This window comes from Lutjanus erythropterus, chromosome 13 (genome assembly GCF_056507025.1).
Source record: "Lutjanus erythropterus isolate fLutEry1 chromosome 13, fLutEry1.hap2, whole genome shotgun sequence".
Classification (NCBI taxonomy): Eukaryota; Metazoa; Chordata; class Actinopteri; order Lutjaniformes; family Lutjanidae; genus Lutjanus; species Lutjanus erythropterus.
The window spans coordinates 8,784,047-8,806,960 of record NC_139329.1 but is presented as its reverse complement, the minus strand read 5'-3'; the positions used below and the strand labels follow the sequence as shown (position 1 = coordinate 8,806,960).

Below are 22,914 nucleotides of genomic sequence, written 5' to 3'. Positions count from 1 at the left end.
TTTCTTATAAAACACAAAACATTGGTTAAGTGAAACAGAGCAATAGACAAAGGTATCATACACGTCAAGTCATTTTCCACAATGTTGCGCATACTGGGCTACTCCGAACTGGATGTTTTATTTGAGAAAATAGCGATTATTTGATATTCCCGTTATCATGAGGCTAGTGGCAATTTTACATTATTCCTCTCATAGGAGTTTGCTGGAGATCAGATGTATAATTATTGCATCATGCATGGCCACAAACGGTGTAGAAATTAAATGGTCACCCACAGAGAAAAGATCTAAAGCCATTTCAGATGTCGCAGGTCACATATTACATTCATTTTGTGCAGGTGACCATGGTTTTTAAAGGTATAGTTGGTACATTTTTGATTAACTCATTTTTACAGGTCATTCTATTCCATGGCACGCTAATGTAAAACAATTTTTTTTTTGTACAAATTCATTTTCATACAACACCAATAAAGCTACAACATCAACAATGTAAAAAATAACTGGCTTAACAATTTGGAGAGAGGTTAGGTGATTATTGATCATTCAGTCTAGACAAGGGGCCAATGAAAATAAAACAGAAAAAGCTTTAAAACAGACTGCAGCTCTGCTCACAGTTGATTCTACGCAAATGAATGACTGTGCTGTATGCATTAAGTATGTCAAATCCTCCCTGTGCACACATGCATTCGCGTGGGGGGGTGGGGGTGGGGTAAAACAACATGTCCTCAAAAGCACTTGTAAAGCGTTTAAAAATGAGACCGGAGGTTATTGCCTGTCTGTTCTAGCGACGCTGTGGAGGATTGCTTGTACTGTCCTGTGCTGTGCTGTGCTGTACATGATGTCTGTTGTATTCTTTGGCGGGAGGAGCGAAAAAAGTCCTAGTGTGACGATGCTATCCCAGGCGAGGGGACAGGACAGCAGTGTAGCATGGGTAACGCCAAATTCCCTCCAACAGTGGAATGTTTCAGTAGTCTGAGGAGCCAAAAGATTTCAATGGAAAATCATCTCCCTTATGCATGTGTGCTTAGGCCCCAGTGACCCAGAGGAAATTAAGTCGATACAATAAAATAAAAAGACAACAACAAAACAGAGAAGAATGATGTAACCAGCAACGTACTATGTAATCACATCTTCAACCGCCCGCACCCGAGGCTTGCATGCTGGGAGTGGAGAGTTTTGGGGAAACAAGTACCAGGATGACAAACCACTCAAGAGCCTTCTTTAAGATATTGTTGGTTCTCAAACCCGGGTGTGGCACCTTCAAGCCAAAGTATCTACCTATCTATGTATAAGGGCCCCATTGGATTACTATCAACTCAACACTTCAACAGTGTTGCAACACTTTACACAGGTGCACCCACCTCCACGGAATACTAAATATCACTGTACATCAACCCCCCGGTTACAAAATAGAAATGAGCCTGACATATAATAAAAACACACACACGCACGCACACACGCGCGCACACACACACACACACACTCTGATAAAACATCCACAAGAATTATTGCAACAATCTCTAAAAAATAAACACAACATGTACTACAGCCATGTCAAAAAAGTTCAAGATAATGTTAAGTAAAAAAAAAAAAAAAAATCACTTCAAATGCAAGTACTATGGCATACCATGAAGGAGAGGGGAAGGCTTTCACTAAAACCACCAGCAGTTCTGATGTGCCCACGTTCAAGAGTAGGGTGTTCAGATCAGTTTCGATATTAATGAATGCATACAGAGGAATTCACAAATGTATGTCGGCATTTACATAGAAATGATTCTGTCCACAAAAAAAAAAATTAAGGTAAAAACACAGTAAGGTTCACAAATATTTCTTGAGGAAGATGTTATATATTTATTATACTAAATCATGACCATATGTCATCAGAGATCAATGCAACAGCCACGGTGTCCTCCTTTGAAATGTCTATCTGGTCCATATGCTAATTAGAGTTAAAATTAATGCTGAATATCTGCAGAATAAATGAGTGTCCGCTTATAACTCATAAGCAATGATTCATAATCTTTCAGAAGGAGGAGAGTTTTGTAACGCTTAAATTGGGCAATATGTTAGTGGAGTTTGGCAGGCAGTGACACAGGCAGTCACTGAACTCCAACTCAAGAGTGTGTATTTTTGAAGCAGTGTGCTTTTGTTTTCAGTGTAGGACTTGTCATCGCTTGTTATTGTCAAGTTACAATGTTGCGCTTGTCTTGTGCTCCTGCAGTGTTCCTGCAGTGTTCCTGCAGCCTGCCCGAGCTTCCGAGCTTCAACCATAGACTGTAAATAGGATTCCAACCTATATAATATAACGTCAATGGCTCCAACTCACTATTTGGACTGCAGTACTCATTTCTCATTGTAGGATGCAAAAGTGGTATATATCAGTCCTTCAATCTATGTAGTAGAAATCCACAAATATGTATTTAAAAGTATTTGCATCAAAAATATATTTGGATGTTGTTGCATTTATATCAACTACTGAACTGGCTTTTACAAACTACTTGTCATGTGTGACAAGTCACAGAAACCTGCAAATATTCATATGTGAGATGCTGAATTAAGAGAATTTGCACATTTTTGTTACAATTTATCTCAATTTAAAATTTTTCAAAAATTTTTCAAATTTAACAGTGGATTAAAATTAAATTAATAATTAATCATTGCAGCTCAATTTATATGCAACAGTAACTGTTTTTGTGTGTACTGCTAAATATTTATGTGGAGAGCCATTTATATATAAAAGACAAAATACATTTGTGAATCCATCTGTGTGCATCTCTTAATATTGACCCTGGTCTGACTCCTTACAAGAGGACAAATGAACAGAGGAGATTATTTGTATCAATGGCTACAAGAAAAAAAAAAAACATTAAATCAAGCAGCAAACACACAAAGCGACAGCCCTATTGGTTCTCTAAGTGTTCAGGTATCCCGTTCAGCTGGCGTGGCGATGTCTGTGGTGTACCTGGTTCGAAGACAAATGGACAGTGACAACAAATCGGCCACAAGGTGCCCTTCCAGGTGTATGCTGTGGCGTTTTCCCTTCTGTTCTGCTCTGCTCTTTGCAGCTCTGAGATGCTACCCAAACCTCAAGCGTGACAAATAACTTCCAATTATCTTTGCAGGAGAAACAAACAACAAATGACGACAACAAAAGGATTCATGAAAGAATTCTGAGTGTGCATTCAGGTAAGGTAGTGACCCCTCTGCGGCTCCTACCGACCACCCGGGCTCAGTGTTACTATCAACCTGCTCAGTGCCAACTTGCTACCATTTTAGTCCCATTTAAGATAGAGAGTTTCACCCTGCCCTCCGCAGTCCCTACCTAAACTGACCCTATGCTTTCAACCAGCCCCCTCACTCGTGCCTACACAGTGTCTCTCTCGAACAACCCTCGATATTCCGTCTCTTCGCTGCAGCCTGGCTAATATCTCCAGCCTCACAGTATCACCCTCGTGGCAACCATCACTTTCTGTCAGGCCCTTCTCTCGGACTAGCTTTTAACCTTAAAATAAAACGACCACTACTGTGTCTCAAACATTGTACTGTAACTCATTCCCTGTACATGAAAACTGAGCTAATATCTCTGTAATCACGTTGCATGAATTTCCTTGTGTGATTTAAAAAACAAAAAAAAAAAAGAAAACACAAATATATTCAAAACTAAAGCCACTATTTTGGGTGATAGAGGTTTACAGCTACAGCTATACTGTACATTTTCATATTTACATTGATATCCAGAGCAAATGTAACAAGAATTTATCTATGACTTTGGTAAGTACCCCAGGCAAGTTATCTCATGCACACATAGTAAAATAGCTCAGCGCGATATCAACTCTGACATTAATCTTCATCACTTATAGTACGCTGTCATTAAAGGACAAGAAACAGCAAGGGCTGAGCCTACACCTGGAAGAGAGCTACAACTGCCCCGACTGGGATGTCAAACCAGGGAAACACGTCTCTCTAAGTATAGCTATAGTCTCTTGTGGCTTTCAGGATCCAAGCCGAGTAAACTGTGTCGTTATATCTGTAAGGCACTACAAGGGAACAATGGTCAAAACCTAAAGACTGAAGAGAGTTTTCGAGGAGGTGGACTACACACGCATGGCTGACAGTAGCACACACAGACAATCACGTTGTACATGCCTATGTTATTATAACCACTTTGTGCAATCACATTGAAAAAGAGGAACAAATAAATCTATTGGTATCGGGAAAAGAAAACGTCTTAAAACAAACAGGTGCAGACTGCTACATTCTAAGAACGGGGCCCAGCTAAGACACCTAGCTAAAACTGAAGTATCATCGTAAAGGTGAAACATAAAAGGAAAAAATATCTATAAATACACTAAAAAGTTTGTTGTCTTCTGTTGGTTATATTTCCAGAAGCCTCCTCAGCTGGAGAAGGTGGAGTGGGGGGAATTGCCTCTCTTTTCCTCCCCCACACCATGAATGATTTGGAAATATTAAGACAGTTCAAGGCCATCAATATTTTTTCTTTGAAGAGCAGCAGGTTTCCGTATTTCACCTTCTCCCAAATCCCTTGGGATTCCGAACTTCCAGTCAGTAACCCCTGTTCGACAGTCACTTCCCAAATTTAAGAGGGGAAAATAAAAAAGAAAACAAACCAGAAAACCTCCACTGTCCCGAAAGGCCTGTTTCGAATTTCCCTGTAAAACTAATGAGACGTTACTTTCCTCATAATGTAAAGCAAAGAAGAGACAAATAAAAGCAAAAACTGGCCCTTTCAGGAACAAAAACATAATGAAAGAAACATCTTGAACTGTACCCCTCTGAAATTCAACCCCATCTTTCCCTTCTAGAGAGGCTGTGAAACTTTTTTTTTCTTTTTCTCTCTGTCGTTTCATCTTCAAGTTATACGTGACAGTTTGACATGAGGATTGCATGTTCCTCTGTCTCTGTTTATGTCTGAGGTCGAGGAGAGGATGTTCAGGGTGTCGACGGGGCTCAGGGTGGGTGGGTTTTGGGGGGAAGCAGCAGAGCTGGGTCGGGCTCTCCAGTGTCAGTCAGTGTCTTCTTTAGAGGTAAGGGTACTGGTTGACCTTGGTGGGGCTCAGCGGGTATCCAGTGTAGACAGTGGAGGCGGGCGAGGCGCTGATGTAGGCCTGGTGGGCGAACTGGGCCTGGTACTGGCTGTGGTGCAAGGTGGGTGAGGGCAGCACGCGGTGGCCCATGCTGACTGGGACCTGGTGAACGATGCTCGGCGGGTAGCTCCCATGCTGGACCGCGTGGCGCGCCGAGCCCTGTGACGCCACTAGGTGGGCCACGGTGCCGGTGGAGCCCAGAGCGGCGGGGGCCGTGTAGGTGTAGAGGTGGGGCTGGCTGGGGAGGTGCGTGGCAGCCAGGTGTGGGTGGACGTTGCCCGTGTGAGAGGGACTGTTGTGATGGAAGGAGTACGGGGCCTGAGTGGCGATGGTGGGGGTGATGTAGGCCTGCTGGCGCCGATGACCTCCATTTCGCTCGGCTACCATGTGCTGCTGGGCCTGGAGGAGGAGGACATGATAGAAAGGCTGAATGACAGTTTTACTTCTCCTCAACTAAACATTTTTATTAAAAGATATCACAAACTGTTGTTCATGGAAAGCCTAAAAAATCCATAGGGTAATATCAAATGCTTTTTTATATTTAAAGGAATAGTTCAACATTTATTCAACAGTAGGGGTGTTGTGATATACTGCTATTAGCGACAACCGTGATATTTAGAAAATTAAACACTGATCTAATGCTAGTAGTACAGATTATATAATATTGATAATATCTGTGCTTCTTCTAGATCTTCTAGATCTTCTAGATCTATCTAAAAATGTTAGGCCTGTGTCATATGTATATTTTGTTGAGTTGTATACTTACATTATCCCTAATGCTTCCAACAAGTGTAAAACACGGAGAAATCTGGGATTTATTCAAGGTAACAGTGTGTTTTCTATGTTGTACTAGCTAGTTCCAGCTGATATGTCAGAGAGGAAGGAAGGAAGCAGGCAAATGTAATTAAATGCAGCATGAATAAATAATTGAATATATTACATTAAAGGTGCTGGTCAGCAGGGTACCTGCTTTCCAAAGTTTCAAGTCTTTGTGCCAGGCTAAGCTAACTAGTTGTTAATAGGGGGCTTCATAATTAATTTACACACATGAGAGTGGTATCAACTTTCTCATCTAAGTCTTGGCAAAAACGTGAAGCAAAAGCATATTTACCAAAATATTAAAAGATTCCTCTAACACACGATCCAAAAAAGTTTCAGGAGCTGAGGTTTTACACACACACACATATTCCCACATTGACAGTGATAGCAGATGTTTCATCATACCTGGCTGAGATTGAGAGGCTGCTGCTGGAGGGGGTGAGGCCCTGAGCGCTGCTGTCTGTAGGACCCACCTCCAGTCACGCCCCCTGGTACGTGATTATTGCCAGACACCACTCCATTGGAGGATTTGAACTTGTAAGCTGAATTCTGATGGTTCATTGCATCTGCAGAGGAGAGGATACGAGTTTGGTTAACTGGGAAGCAGCAGCTTTAACAGTTACTTGCTGATGCGCGAGGCTGTGTTTTAGGTTAAGGTAAAGCGTCACAGCCCTTTACCTGGCATCAGGCGCTCACACTCACTCTGGACCTCACTGTTCTGGGTTTTGAGAGGGGGAATGATGATGGTGCGGGGGTTGCCATTGTTGTAGTTATCCAGGATGGTGGTCTTTGTGTCATAGCTGTTGTTGTTGGGGAGTCTAGACTCCACTGTATAGGGGCTGTTGTTGCTGGAACAGTCGGAGTCGGGCGAATCGTGGACCGTCACGCAACTGATGACATTCTTCCGCTGCTTTGAAGATGAACTGCAGGAAACAGAGGTGGATCAGAGAGAAATGTTAGTGAGAAATTAGCTCCAGAAATTAGTCTTTCCTATATTCATCAATATCAGATTCTGCATAATCTCTTTCATCTTATACTGTATACTGCAGCCAAACAGACTCTTAGCATGTGTCACACAACATTGTTGTTTATATCACTTTTCTGTAATGCAGCCTTTAAAACCAGGAAAAGATTACGTTTACGTCATATCACAATATAATGATATATATAATGATACTGCCCAATGCTTCTACCTACAGTAGCCTTCTTTCATTTCCTAATCTGCTTGCTTTCTTGTGTTTCAGTACAGCATATCACACCAGACTTTGACACATCTTTGTTTTTCTGTTGTCAGATGACTGCATGGCTGGAAATGTGATTTTCAGTCACGGCTCAAAATACCACTGCCACAGAAATTACCACTGGCCTTTGGTGGCCTGGTTAGCATTTATTGACTTCAGATCAAATCACTTTTATAGCCACACAGTCATCTGATATCAGAAACACAAAACTGTGTGCGTAATCAAACATGTCTTATATTGTACACAACCAAAATATGTGATTGCAGAAAAATACAAAACAAGACGGCAGAAAGTTGGCTTCTAAGTTTTTGCTGGCAATGGCGAGAACGTATCTCTCTCCTGCTAAGTCAAAGCAGACACATGCCATGGCTCAATTTTGGCAGAGGTCTCAGTTATCTCCCTTCTTGGCCAAGACTGCAGACTGCAGCCGTTTCTGGTGTGTTTGTTGTGCGAATTCATCTTGCAATTACAAGCTTGCAAATCTTTTACCTCAGCAACAATTCACAGCAGTAACATGGCAAACACTGGCAAACCCTATGATAAACTAAATTCTTAACTTGTGTTCTGTGAGATAAATAGAACCACATTAATTCCTCAAAACTATAATATGTTACATTTCCATGTTAAAATGTCTAAAAAAGCAAGACATATGTTTTATGTTGAGCTGTGTACTTTTTAAAAATATTCAAACCCAAAGAAATATGTTATTTATTCAAGGTAATGGTGTGTTTACTGTGAGATGTTGCTAGCTAGTTGGTACTTGTAACTTCCAGGAAAACACAGGATACATGAGTGAAGAGGGAAGTCGGCAAACATGGCTTAACATAATGTGAATAAAACTTTAATATTACCTCATCAATGAACATGATTTCTGTCATGTCAGATAGATTTTTATCAGCTATGTTGGTTGTTTAAAAGTGAAGAAAACAGCTCCCATGATCCCTTGCCACTTTATGATGTCATCAAACTACATCCTTTCGTATTGTTTTAATGTGAGACAGACCCCTAGTAGCAGAATTGTATATTGTGTGTTTGCAACCCAGAGCTGACCTATTATTTTGTTTGTGGTCTTCCTCCTCATCGGTGTCACTGCTGATGGTGATAATGCTGACTGCAGGGCTGGGCGTGTCGGGGATGATGATGGTCTGTCTGGGGACGTGGTGCTGGTGCTGATGGTCACGGGTGGTACTGGAAGCCTGCTCTGCTTCGCTAGCCCCCCACCCGCTGCCCCCGCAGCCCTGCGGGGGCGGGCAGTTGGAGGCCGGGCCGTTCTGTAGCACGGCGCAACGTGGGGGCGTGTTCTCCTTCACCCGCTTGGAGCGCTGCGGGGACAGCACCGCTTGAGAGGACGACACCTCGTAGGCTGACATGTTCCTTATACAAAGACAGAGAATAGGGTTGAAGTCACAAACAGGACAAAATGCACAGATGCTGAAGATCAGTGACCTCCAAATCAAAAGCTATGAGATATCATAGTCTCTCTGGAATGATCTGCAGCTGCCAGTTTAAAAATTTACAGCAGGGGTTCTCAAACTTTTGTAACTTAAGACCCACAGCTGATTGCTAAAAATGAATGCATTCCATATTACCAAACCACAAAAAAATCCGGTCAAGTTGGTATGCAGTGTAAAAGGCTAACTCACATCTGTGGAGGCACCACTGATGCTGAAAAGTACATAGGTTTTGGAGCGTCTTTTTCAGGAATGTCCCTGCTTATTTCAGCAAGACAATGCCAAGAACATTCTGTACATGTGGGTACTAGATTGGCCTGCCTGCAGTCCACATCTGTCTCCCACTGAAAATGTATGTTGCATTATGAAGCACAAAACAGGTCAACAGAGATGCCACACAGTTGTACTCCTGAAGTCGTATATCAGGAAAGAATGACAACAATAATTAGTGTTGTCATTTCCAAAATGCTTACTGAGTAAAAAGGTCATTTATCACAGTGGTAAACTTTTTTGTTTGGCATCAAATTCATAAAGCGTGTATATTTCAAATAAAAAAAATAAGTTAATCAGTTTAAACATTAGAAATCTTGTAGTCTATACAATTGAATATAGGTCAAAAAGTATTTGCAAATCATTGCATTCTATACTTGTTAATGTTTTAAACAGTGTCCTAACTTTTTTGGAATTGTGGTTTGTACTTTTTTGTTTCGTTTCTTGTCACTGCCTCTGAGGGAAGCTTGCTGATGCTGGAAAAACACTCTACCTGATCATGTGTCGTGATTCAAATGTACCTGTACATGTTGAATTATGCATGTAAAGTTGCTGATTTCTTCCATACAATGAAATGACTAGCCAACTTAGATAACTAGCTCTGAATAACAAAAAAAAAACATTAATATAACAATATAGCAGGACCACTGCCTCTGCTATAGTCATTTGAGTGTTTGAATACCTGGCAGACATCTGGTGCTGTTTGTTCTTTTTGGAAGAGGAGTTGTTATTGGTTGAGGGCTGCCTCATGACATGTGCCACTCCTACATTGAGCGTCTGGTTGGATGGGAGTGTGACATGGCCAGCCAACAAGGCTGGCTGCTGCATGATGGGATTATAATGGCTGCCATGAGGATGGGAATTCCTGTAATATAACACACAGACAATAAGAAACCTAGCAAGCAAAGCAGCAAAGCACTGAATACATTGATGTAGCAGTATCATCAGACCCAACATCGATGAGGAAAAAGAAAGAGAGGTTAAAGTATTTCCCACAGAAGCCAGCGGGTGGCAGCAGCTAACTTTTCTAAAGAGGAGGGGAAGAGGAGAGGGAACGAGCATGGGAGAGAGCAAAGAGGGAGGGCAGAGGAGCTGACACCAGCAGCTGTGGAGCGATAGCTCTGCAGAGGAAGTGCGACACTTTCCCAATCGTCTCTCTGAGGACAACAGAGCTGCCACTGGACAGGAAGGGAGGGAGAGACAAGGGTGGGTTGCTGGGGGGGGGCGGGTGTCTGGTCACAGATGGACAGCTCTGAATGAATCTGAGCATACATGGCCCGAGCAGCCATTATATACCTGCTGCATCCTCCTCACCTCCCTGCAGATCACCTTCTCCCATCTATCCATCCATTTATCGAGTCATCGCGGTGACAGGCTATACTCGACATGATGTCCCTGCATGTACATATATACCATCTCCCTGAGGTAAATCTGCTATTACAAAAGCACTGTGGGGACGGTGATTCACTGAAGATAAAGGACGAGCTGTCAGAGAGCGACATGCTCCTCAGTCAATCAGTCTTATGTCATACTATTGTCCTATGGCACATTTTGACCAATAAAAGCCATAAAACCACTGCTGGCCTTTGAAATCAATTTATCTGACCTGAACTGGCCTTGATGGTATGTGTATAAACTTCATTTCATAAAGTGTGTATTTTCGAAGCTTTAAAATGTCAGCCTATTAGATTTATTTGTCCACTGTGTGAAGAAAGGCGGATTCGAAAAACTGTAGGCCGCAATGTTCACACATCAGTAAATGCAGAGAGCCGCTAAAAGTCAGGAAGCAGTGTTGCTCACCTCCAGTTGGCGAGAGGCTGTGTGCTGCTCATGGAGTCGGGGATGACAGTGGCATGCTGGACTGAGGTGTGGGTGAGCTGCTGCCAGGCTGGAGGCAGCAGGATCTGCTGAGTGCCGCTGGGCCAAGCCTGCTGAGGTAGGAGAACACAGAGAGACGAAAAGTGGAGATTGAAGGACAGACAGAGGACAGAAAAACAGTAAACTGCTGTGTAGTAAAACATGCAAAGTTGTAATTTTTTCAGTATTATTTTATGCATGGCATGGCCAATACTGGGGCATATGCTGATAATAGGGAGTAAAAAATCCAATATTGATATATCTGCTGATATTCTTTCTAGAGAAAATATTTAACATATATATGAACATTTTGCAATGATCCATTGGAAGTGTTTAACACTTGTGACAGATGTGTAATGGAGGCAGGACATTTTATGTTTATGTGTACCAAGGAGCAAATAGGCACATGGCAGCTATTTAGCTATTTGCACTATTTGCATTTTACTTTGGCTATAAAGACTATAAAGACAAATTGCCAAGAGGCTGCAGTGGATGAATGGGTTAAGAATGGGTGGAAGGGGTACTTATTACTTATTATATAGGCAGCTACTAGGTTTGTCTGCCATGTGTGATAACAGCCACATTGACTATTTACACCCTTGTTGCAAATAGCATTGTTGGCTAGCCTCTACCTAAACTTTAGCATCTGCCAAAACTTTATTATCCTAAATATATCAGGGCACTGAAACAGTAAACTTTCAAAGATACTGTTAATAATTATAAATAACTATAAATAAAAAAAACACAAATAGAGAAAAATATATGTTCACATTAAACCTGAATGAAGAAAAAGGGCATATTGGACAACATGTACACTAATACTAATACAGCCCAATATAGCTGTGACAAAAATTTGGTTAACCAATATATCGTTCAGCTGTTTTATACAGGCTGTCAAAGGACTGCAAAGTTACTCATGATTAATCTGATGAATTAACTTTTGCGTCTTTTAATTTAAACATTATAAATTCATGAACAAAGGGAACTCGTTGAACTTGGCTGATAAGTCTGAGGGTGTTGTGATAAATCACAGTATGTTTTCAAAAAGTGCATAACAGCTGGTTTAAACTCGCCACTGGGCATGGAAAATGAACCCTGCCAGCTTCAAGGAGACATCAATCGACGAAAGAGATAAGACCTAATAAATAAAGATGTACAGCAGCTCCTGCCTTTGTCTGCATGCGTATGACTGAGTGTGTGTATGTGTGTTACTGCGATTATGAGTTTGACTTGAGTCAAATCAACCTATGCTCTAATTAAATTCATAGCCCTATTCAAGCTGCGCTGATAGAGGCTACTTTGTATTTCTGATGCAGAACAGGAGTATCAGGCATAATATGCCCCGAGATGTGCCAAGATGAGTGTGCGTGCATGCATGCCCGACCGTGTTTGTGTGTTACTGTGTGTGTAACCCTAATAGTTTAATGCAGCTCTATTGATTAGCACTTTAATGTCAGGGCTAATGAATTGTTCCTTTAATACCATTTGCACATCTATTTACAATGGCATCAGTATGTGCTGCAGCACACACACGTTTAAACAGAGGAGGAGAAAGACAGAAGGAGAGAGAGAGGCAGCATACAAAATGTAAACCAGGTAATCAGATCATTCATTTTCTGTAACCACTTATTCGGGAAGGGTCGCAGGCTGCTGGAGCCTATCCCAGCTGACATTGGGCGAGAGGCGGGGTTCACCCTGGACAAGTCGCCAGTTCATCGCAGGGCTGACACATAGAGACAGACAACCACTCACACCCACATTCACACCTACGGGCAATTTAGAGTCACCAATTAACCTAGCATGCATGTCTTTGGACTGTGGGAGGAAGCTGGAGAACCCAGAGAGAACCCACGCAGACACGGGGAGAACATGCAAACTGCCCCAGCAAGTCAGGGGATCAAACTCAGGACCTTCTTGCTAAGAGGCAGCAGTGCTAACCACTGCACCACCGTGTCGCCCTAATCAAATCATATGGTACACTAACTTTGTTTACCTTCATCTTTTCACTTAAAGGTGAGATCTGTAATATATTTTGTGTAATAAATCATAACATGACCATGATATGTCATCAGAGATTAAGGAAACATGCTTAGTGGAAGCATTGGCTTCTCATAACTTGTATTATTGTTTGCACATTTCAGTTTAATTAGAGTTTAAATTAATGCTGAATGTTCGTCGATTGAGAGAGTGTCTGTTTATGACTCTTAAGGAATCCTTAATGATCTTTTAGAAGGAGTAGATGTTTATAACGGTTAAATTGAGCAGTTTAAATTAAACATCTTTATCACATCTTGAAAATGTTACAGTTCTAAACCTGAATGGGAGAAGTCAAGTTTCTTTATTTTATACAGCTTTGATAACATATGATAAAGAGCCCATTATTGATAGACTCAAGGCATGGAGACTTCAAGAGGACATAGAAGAGAGTGATTGGAAGAAAGCATGTTTTAAAGCTTAAAAACAATCAAATAATGCAAGAATGAAATTACCCTGGTCAAACTGAACCACTGGTCCCCTGACATCCCAGACACTTGTAACAATAAATAACAAGAATACTGGAAAACAGCTGTTGAGACTATTTCTGAAATTGTTGGAGTGAAGGCATCTCACCAAGCAAAGTTGTGTGTACTCAGCATATATCCAAAGAACTTTATTGTTAGTTCAAAATGGATAACTCTAATTGACTTTGGGACTCCTGCAGGCCAGGAGGATGATAGCTCTGTCTCGGAGAAAAATGGACATACCTTTGAGAGGTATGTGGGTGAGGGAGACGGCATTTTGTGTTGTAGTAGAAAGGCTGACTTACATACAGAGGAAGGGCAGGAGAATTTGAAAACCTTTATTGGTGTTCATATGTTGTTATTGTCTTCAATCTTGTCCCTTTTTTAATCTGATGTTTTTTTTTTGTTTGTTACTTATTTATCTTTTTTAAAAATATGTGAGGCATTGTGACTGTTTGCTTTGTTGTCCGTGTTTGTGTGAAATATGTGCAAACTCCCCAAAAATATTGTTCAAAATAAATTGAGCAGTTTGTTAATGGAGTCTGGCAGGCAGTCACTCAACGCCAATTCCAGAGTGTGTGTGTTTGGAGCAGTGGACTTTTGTTTTCCAGATAACAGGCTTACCTTTACATCGACAGACAATTGACAGTTATAAACAGCTGATAAACTCATACTGTAGGACTTGTCATGACTTGTTATTGTCAATTTACAATGGTGCGCTTGTTTTGCACTCCTGCAGTGTTCCTCCCCAGACTTGAGGAGGGGGTGGGGAGAAACCACTCGCTATATATGGTCTACTGTATGTCTCCAATTTTCTATCTGGACTGCTATACTCATCTTTGGACATGCAACTGTTACATAATGCTCCTTTACTCTTTATTTTAACCTTTATCTTTGTATTCACATCTTTGCTCTGCTCTGTCTGTTTCCATTATATTCTCACACAAAGTAGCTGCTCTGTTCTGTGGTCTGGCTGCAGGCTTGTGGAAGTTGAATTGTTTTTGTCTGCTGCAAAGTCCAAACCAACCGTCCTGTGGTTGAAGTGCTGCAGGGGGGCATCTGCAGGCCAGCAGAGCTCCCTTGTCTGTGCGCCCATGACTGACGTCTCTAATGGAACATTCTGGAGCTGGTGATGGTCTTTACATCTAAGACCACATCCAAGGCCTTTTATCAACATGCCATTAAGAGACTCTAATACATCCATCCATCTCCTGCTCCTCCGCCTCCTGCCCACTCTATCTCCATTCCTGGCACTCTACATGCCTCTCTCGCTAGGCGTCTGCGTTGTGTAACCAGCCTGTCTGCCCTGAAATGGTAACCCAGTTAAGAGGCCGTTTTCTTTCTTCTCAGAGCCTACCATCACTATCAGCGGCCCACCGCCTCCCACCTCGACCTACACTCCCTGGGTGAAAACCCTTTGTCACCTCGGGGCTTTGAAAGCCCCAGCTCTCACTCCCCAATTGTTTCCACATTTTCTGCATTCCTGCTCCAGATAAAGGTCCTGCTGGTTTCCCTGCCTCCGTGCTTGGAGCCTCCTTCGCTCTGCCCCCTCTCTGCACGCCCCGGGGAGCTCGGGTCTAAACCCTCACAGGTCCGAGGTGGGCAAAGGGTTCATGGGCAACGGCGAGCAGTGGGTGGGTGAAGGAGCAGGTGGGGAGAATGCAACCAAGGGGCAAACAACAACTCAGCCAAGCCTGCGAGACCTCCCACAGTAAAGGAATAAACACACACACCACACACCCAGTTATTAGGTGTGCTGCTCGCTGGCCTATATAAACCATCTGCCTGTGTTAACTATTGCCTGTCTTTGTTTAACATGTGTGCAGACAGAGGTGAATACCTGCAGAGCATGGCAGCTTTGTGTGGGCCAAACTTCATGTGTAATTTCATGTAATTTATTTTTCCTTAAAGCAGAAATATGTAAGACCCTTGCAATGAGGACTGCAGTCCAGATTGTGAGTCAGAGCCAGAGACAGTGTAGTAAATAGGTTTAATGTAATATCCTATGCTTCAAGCGAGTTGTTCCCCCGTGCCTTGTCCTCCCCAGTCTCATGCAGGTTTCCTGCACACTGCACTGACACTTAACAGGAGCGCAAGACGAGCACAACATTATATTATTACTATTTTTATTATATTATTTTGATAATGACATGTGACAACAAGTCATACTCTGTAAACTGTTCAGGTGTCAGTTTTGTATCTATACAAAATGAAGCCTGTTATCCTGAAAACAAAAGCCCACTGCATTGACAATATTTTGGAGTTGGAGTTCAGTGACTGCCTACCAAACATTAAGATATTGCTCAATTTACCTGTTATAGCCATCAGCTCCTCCTGCAAGAATGTTAATAATTTCTTACAACTCATAATCAGACACTAATTTATTCTGTGAACATTCTGCATTAATTTTAACTAATAAATGTGAAACAGGAAAAGAAAAACAGTTGCTGTGGCCTGGAATGAAAATTTCAAAGGAGAACTTTTTAACTGCTTTGTTGTTTAAAAGTTGGTCAATTTAGCATGATTCCTTAATCTCTGGCGAGATGTCATGATAATTTCACGATTTAGTACAATCAATATATTACATTTTTATTTAATAACACATAGATGTTTTATTTTATTTTGCCTCTGATAGATCCATCACATCCATAGATCCGGTGGTGAATTTTGTGGTCATGCAGAGCCTCATCCAAGCTTCCCCCTGACCTCCCAGGATCCTCTGAGGCCTGTAATTTGGAGCGCCTGACTTGGAAGCAGCCCTGGAGCTAATCACCATTTGGTATCTGACAGATTAACCCACCATAGAAACATAGGCGCGCGCACACACATACACACACACAGAGCTTTGCTGCCTGCCTGCCTACTGCATGATTAACTGGAGATAAGGGAGTGCTTCAAACTCCCTGGATTCTCAGGGATATTTAAAGCCTTCATGGAAATTTCCATAGGGAAAGAGGTGGTGTGGTGATGGAAGTGGTCTACAGTGCATGCGTGCGTATGTGTGTGATGCACAGTCACTCTCTGTTACTCCCAACAACTGTATACTAGCAGCTAAAGCTCCGGCTCCACTGTGCAGGCTCCAGTGAAGGCCTTCTCTGTGTGAAAGGCTCCTGCCTTTGTGTGCATCAGACCGTGGCAGCCTCAGCCTCCAGGAGAGCAGGGCAGCAGAGACAGCGAGTGAGGAGAGAGAAAGGGAGAGGCAGGGAGCAATGCACAGGAGAGCTTGGCCTGAATGCACTCAGGAAAAAAAAAAAAACAGCTGCCAGCAGGGGCAGGGTCACGAACATGGAGTGATTTCCAGCCTCCATCGATAGATACTATTCTTAGCGGAGGCTTATGAAAAAAGGGATGCAGAGAGCTTTGTTTGAATGCGAGCAGTTCCAAGTCTGACAGGCACTATTACTGTTAAGACCCAAAAAACTCTATTAGTTCCATCTCTGACTACGTTCACACTGCAGTCAAAAGTGGCTGAAAATCTAATTTTTTGCTCGAATGTGACTCAGATCTGTTTTTTTTCATGGCAGTGTGAACAGCACAAATGATCTGGAGGGTCTGATTTTTGCACTGCTACGGCGGTGTCCTCCTTTCTATTCCAGCCTGTAACTTGTGTTATTGTTTGTTCATTTCATGTTACTGAGAGTTCAAATTAATGCTGACTCACTAAATGAGCAAGTGTCTGTTCACGACTCTTACAAAGTCATTAATAATCTTGTAGAAGGAGAAGATGTTTATAATAGTTCCCACTGAACATTAGCTTATAAATGAGACAGTAAACGCTGGCTTCAGTGGTTCCATATTTACTTGTGTCCTACAGCATGCTGCATAGTCTTTCACCACATTTACACCTGGTATTAGAATGCGATGGGAGCCTGGATATGTTGTCCAGATAGGGAACAATGCTTGTTATTAAAAGCTGTAAATGATTTGTGATCAGAATGTGATCAGATCTGCCTGACCACATCTGGAGGCAGTCTGGCTTGCCTTGGTAGGTATAAGCACACAATAATCTGGATAACATATCCCAGTACATATCTCTTTTTAATATCAGGTGCAGATGGGGTGTCTATTGGTTTTTTGTACATGCATGTCAGTTCAGGACCATGATCTGTTCACACTGGAATCTGATCTTAGCCACACTTAAAACACAGTGTGAACAGCCAAAAAAAAAAAAAAAATCAGGTCAGAGCAATAAATTCAACTGAACGCTACAGCTTGCAATGTGAGGGCAACTATTGTGATACTTAAATGTCTTCCTACCTGTGTAAGCAGGCCAGGTTGGATCTGAAGAGGCTGGGCACCAGGGGCCTGGGTCACTATGGGAACAGCATTCTCCATCCGCACAGAGTAACTGGTGTGCTTGGAGGGGGACGCCTGCAGCCCTGTGCACAAATAAAGCACACGCGTAGAGGACGTCAACAAATACAGTAATACCCTCCTTATCTGACACTTACAAACAACATCACGCCATCTGCACAATGCAGAGATCAGATAATGTGTTATGTATGCACTGCACTGATTTATCTGCATTCAACAGATGTCAAAGCTCTTCTGCTATGTGCGAACATAGCAACCCTACTTAGAAAAACAAAAACAGTAGTCATGGCAATAGTATAAAAACAGTTGCTAATAATGGAAATGCTTTTTTATCACCCATTCCACAGATAGAATAAATAAACAAATAGAATAATGTCTCAGAGCTCTTCTGCCCTCCCAGTGCAAACACAGAGGAGACAAAAGAGGGGTGAGTAAGCATTACACAAAGATATTACATTTCCTTTCGAATGATTAATTGCCTCATCAAGTTATCATTGAATCACCGTTTGTATGGTGCGATTGACGCTGCCTGTGGGGTGCTAGGCTAAAGCTGCAAAACAAAATGACAAAAAGCTGGCAAGTGCACAGAGACAGGCCACAGCGTTGTATGTATGCTACCACGTAATTGCTGTTGTGTTTTATCCTCATATCATGACTTTGAACTTATGTTTTGCACAGATGACCAAAAATCCTACTTTATCTGTTCACACTAATGCATTCTGACTGGTGAGGCCTCCTTACCTTGGAAGCCAGGTGGGCAGACGATGAGCGCCTGCTGGAAGGGGTCGGGCCGGGCAGCGCAGAGCTGAGGGGCCCCCGGCTGCAGGGGCATGCTCCTCTGGGCCACAGCTGCCATGGAGGCAGCGGAGGGCTGGTAGAGTGCAGATTGGTAGTTTAGTATGGAGACATCAGGACTTGCAAAGGAAAGGGTGGCATTGTTGGTGGAGGAGGGAGCCAGGTTGGTGGCCTAAAGGAATGATGGGACCAAAATAAAAATCATGAGAGTGGAGGTACTGATGGGAATGACAGGGAAGTGGAAGTGCTCCAAGGAGGGAAGGGTAGAACAGCAGGCATGGTACAAAAAAAAGACAAAAACAACAACTAAATCTAACAAAATAATGCACACATGAAGATGCAAAACAACCACGTTGTCATCAAGGGAAGATGGATGGCGGGGCATCCATCATTGATGAGAGCCGATGGAAGAATAAGGAAATTGGACGACTGATTTGAAAGGGTCTTTAAATATGCGGACTGTTGATTTGATTAATTAGAGGGAGAAAAAAGACTGTGAGGAGGGATGCAATCAATTCAACAATTCTTAGAATAATCAGCCATCAATGAGCAAAATGTCACCAGAGCGCATTTAGACTGAGACTTTGGTAATTTTGCATAGTATTTACTGGCAAACAAACCTTTTAACAACAAACTTTTTTTAGACTAGAACAGTTTTCAAAGTCTGGGGCTGTGGGACTCCCCTCAAACGCTAGGAAAAAAGTTTCTAAGTCTCCTTAGTTTACTTGCTCAGTTTAACTCAAATCCTGGGTGTCTATGGGATCATGATTATTTTATTTAATCCCACAGACACTCAATAAATGAGTCAAAATATCCTAATATGGCTGTTTTACATAACTTCAAACTCCACCAGGTGTAAGCCTGGAGAGGATCATGCTAATTTTGCATACCACTGGACCAATTCACCTCTATTTTTGTGCACATTTATGAAGTTATGATGACATGCATGCTCAATGACCTTTTGTGGTTGTTTTGAAAAATCTTGAAAAACCCATATTTAACCAACTGCTCATTCCTCACTTCTCTTAACCAGCCAGTAGAGGTCAGACATCATCAACAACTGCTAGGCTAAAAACAAGGCTCACCTACTAGCAGTGAACACATGTACATGCAACTAGTTACATTTAATTTAAGGCACAATATGCAAGTTGTATGTTGTATTTAAATACACAGCTCAACAAAATATATAACATTTTTACACATTACATTTTACACATTAAATGTAATCTGTCACAGTTGACAAAAATACGTAATTAAATCACAGCTACTGATCAAAATGTTTGTGATAACTAAAGGGGTTACATTCGAATATTGTTTGAGAGTGGCAGTCAGTCTACTTTTGATAACTAATGTAATATTTTTTCACTTCCATTCAATTATTCTCCCCTGAAACAGCTTGCAGCCGCCCTCCAGAGGCCCACCTCCCACTTTGAAAACCTCTGGACCAGAATAACGTGCCGCTGGACAGGAAATGTGCACTGTCTATAGTGACAATGTCCAGAACATGACTTTATTGGTGCTCAGTTTATACTGCAGTATCACAGTATTTAGTAACAATAAACCACACAGCAGCATCTCCCTTATTATCACGCTTATCATAAGGAGTTGATATTATTATAAGTCTGTTTAAATGTAAATGTTACAGAATCAATATGAGCCAATATAGTGAGCAGCAGCAAAATTTGACATTTTCTGTCACAGCTTCACTATCTCGCCTCTGAATCAATACGCCTGACAAGAGTAATATTTCACAGCCAAACAGTCGTTCTATAATTGTAAGCTTAGGTAACTCAAGTCTTGACCATTAATAAGACATGTGGAACACTAAGACAGCCTGGGAACATCCTCGATACAAACAAATGCTTTTAAGAGACACCGTTTGCTCGGCTCGTAAGTAGTATTTGCTCCACAAGACACTGTCTAATTTTAGCCCTTTCATTAAGCGTGCGCAGGGGTGGAGGGAAATACAGAGACAGCGCTTTCATTTTTCATTTGCTCTCTTTAGCGTGTTCAATGAACACCAGGGGAGGGAACATAATCAATAAGGCACTGTGGCATTCATCATACACAAGCACGGAAGCAGCAAAATACAAGCCAAAGATGCATTCCAGCCTTGCAAATGAATCGAGCTGAATAAATCACTAACTTAAGTCTGTCTATATGCCCTGAGAGCTGGGCGCAGAAAAGACAAGCTGAGGGAATGTTAATCCATTTAAATCACAGCAAGATGGGGTTTTTGTCGCATGCTACACAGTGTGAGCCGGCTCGATAGTGTTGGTGATAAAGAACTCTGTTTACTAAAGAGAGGGGTGCTGGTGGGGCAGGGGGAGAGAGCAGGAGTTGTAACTAAGCACAATCTGGAAAACCTTGCAACCCGACGCTCGGTGATTCCGGCATAAGCCAAAAGTCAGCAATTTCGATTCACAGACCATACGGGAGCGGAGCGGTAAAGCACCATGGGCTCAACCCAGGGAAACGGGAGGAAAGAGGAGAAGACAGAGGAGGACAGGAGCGAGAGTAGGGAAAAAGAGAGGAAGCCTGGTAAAGGGATTCTTAAGGCCTGAAAGCCCCAGAATGCAAGGCAAGCAGGAAGTGGGGCTTGTCATGTGTGTAATCAGCACTTTGTGACAATCCCACAGGACCTGGGGCACAGACAGAAATGCAGGCAGACAGATATACATGCACCAAGGCAGAGAGGCAGGACAGCGAGCATGGAAATGTGCAGACAGACAGGAAGGAGAACGGGCAGAAAAAAATAGAACAAAGAGACAAACAGCCGCTCACAAGCTCCTAAGCTCTTCAGCTACTGACATTTGGGTGTTAAAAATGTAATTATTTGGTTATAAACAGCATTTGACTCGAGGTGTAAGCGAGATGCATCTTTCATGCTGTTGCTTTAATTATCCATTGTGATACATGTGGATTTACATATACACACATTAACATACAGAACATGCAGTGTTCTCCAAACAGGCATGTGTGATGATTCCTTCATTTTAGAATAGAGCCTGACCGATATATCAGTCAAACGATATTATCAGCCTGATATTGGGCTGTCACAGCTTTATCAGTCCATATCAGTATGAACATATATGTTGTCAGCTAAACGGTGATAAGAAAACTTAATAACTTAATATACTTGCTAACTTAATATAACATGCATACATATAACAATGCATATGTTACTGTTTTAGTGCCCTGATATCATTTTGGAAAAATGGTTTATTATTAAACTATAAAATATCCTGCCTCCGTTTTCTATCTTTGTCATGAGTGTTTGATAATCACATTTGAGCAGTTATCACATAAAATGTATGTTTATGTATATATTCTGTATATTATACTGTGTATAAAGAGTTTTTGTCCTTAATATTAGGAACATCGTCCCATAAATCCAGTATCTGCTGGCCTTTTTTATAGAGTTCACATGAGATTTTATTTTTATCTGTGGTTTTATCTGTGGAACCTACCATGGAAATATAGTAAACCATAACTAAAGTAATTGACATACTTGCTTGTAATTCCTGTGGGATTCCAATGGGATTCAATTTCACTATTCATCATGGGACTGGGATCGGGAATCATAACAATAGGTTAGTTTTTTTATATAGAAATTTGCACAGACTCTATTTTGTTTATTTTGAGCATAGTTGTTTATTCTTTTTTTTTTTATCGTACCCTGCCTGCAGGCTGGTTGCCGCCACCTGACCAGTGCATGACGTGTGGATTGATGGGAAAGGCTGAGAGGGGAGTACATTTTCCAGGATTTTGATGGGAAAGGATTTTTCTTTTACTTTGTCATGGGATTGGGGTGAACAGGGTGAAAATCCACTCATGTCACCCTCTAACTTGGTAGCCTATAACAGTGGTTATCAACCTTTTTGAGACATGACCCCCGAGAATAATCAGTTTAGTGACAGTAACACTTTCACCCCCCACATCCGGCTGCCTAAGAAAACCAAATACAAAGACCATTGCTCTGACTCCCTCACTGTGTAATTGATTCTAACATCACGCCTATTGCTGGGCTGAGTAGCTTGTTAAGTTTGCTATTTTATTTTACAGAATGCTAATGTTACTTTTTGTTAGTGAGGTGGCTGTTACACTTGTCGAGGTCAGCTGTATTTTATACATTTTTGAGTGCTTGAACCTCATGTTGAATGTCTTTAAGGCTGATGTTGCTGAGCTGCTTCCTGGCTCTCAATCTGTGCTGCTTGCTCCAATATTTTATGATTTTTTTTTTCACAACCATCTGGAGACACCCAGAAATTAACTTGCAACCCCTGTGGGGGTCCCGACCCACAGGTTGAGAACCACTGGCCTAAAAGCTCACAATCAGTGGGTGCCTACCTGGCTGTGCACAGTGTTCAGCTGGTTGTTGAAGGTCATGGTGAGGTTGGTGGAGGTGCTGGGGGCCACATGGGTGATAAAGGGCGTCTTGCTCTGGTTGACCGTGTCGTACATGTTAACACGACGCTTACAGATCTCCATGTTTTGGAAGCACGACTTCACACTGCAAGAGAAACCAAGACAGAGAAGGAATGCGTCTTATGACAGTGGCAGA

At 42.0% G+C, this 22,914-nt stretch overlaps 1 protein-coding gene across 5 annotated transcripts in view; it reads right to left on the bottom strand.

The window, feature by feature from the left end:
• Positions 1–4,605: 4,605 nt before the first annotated feature.
• hipk2 (homeodomain interacting protein kinase 2) overlaps positions 4,606–22,914 on the bottom strand; it is a 102,999-nt gene continuing 84,690 nt past the window's right edge. For 2 of the 5 annotated variants that reach the window (XM_084735101.1, XM_084735103.1), the window contains exons 7-15: positions 22,701–22,863; positions 18,297–18,522; positions 17,499–17,620; positions 10,684–10,814; positions 9,566–9,748; positions 8,213–8,536; positions 6,600–6,844; positions 6,327–6,487; positions 4,606–5,501 (exon numbers count right to left, since the gene is read on the bottom strand). In XM_084735101.1, the coding sequence (XP_084591227.1) occupies positions 5,037–5,501; positions 6,327–6,487; positions 6,600–6,844; positions 8,213–8,536; positions 9,566–9,748; positions 10,684–10,814; positions 17,499–17,620; positions 18,297–18,522; positions 22,701–22,863 (2,020 nt within the window). In that variant the 3' untranslated portion in view covers positions 4,606–5,036. The remainder of the gene's footprint in view (positions 5,502–6,326; positions 6,488–6,599; positions 6,845–8,212; positions 8,537–9,565; positions 9,749–10,683; positions 10,815–17,498; positions 17,621–18,296; positions 18,523–22,700; positions 22,864–22,914) is intronic. The other 3 variants (XM_084735104.1, XM_084735102.1, XM_084735105.1) reach the window with 3 other exon arrangements.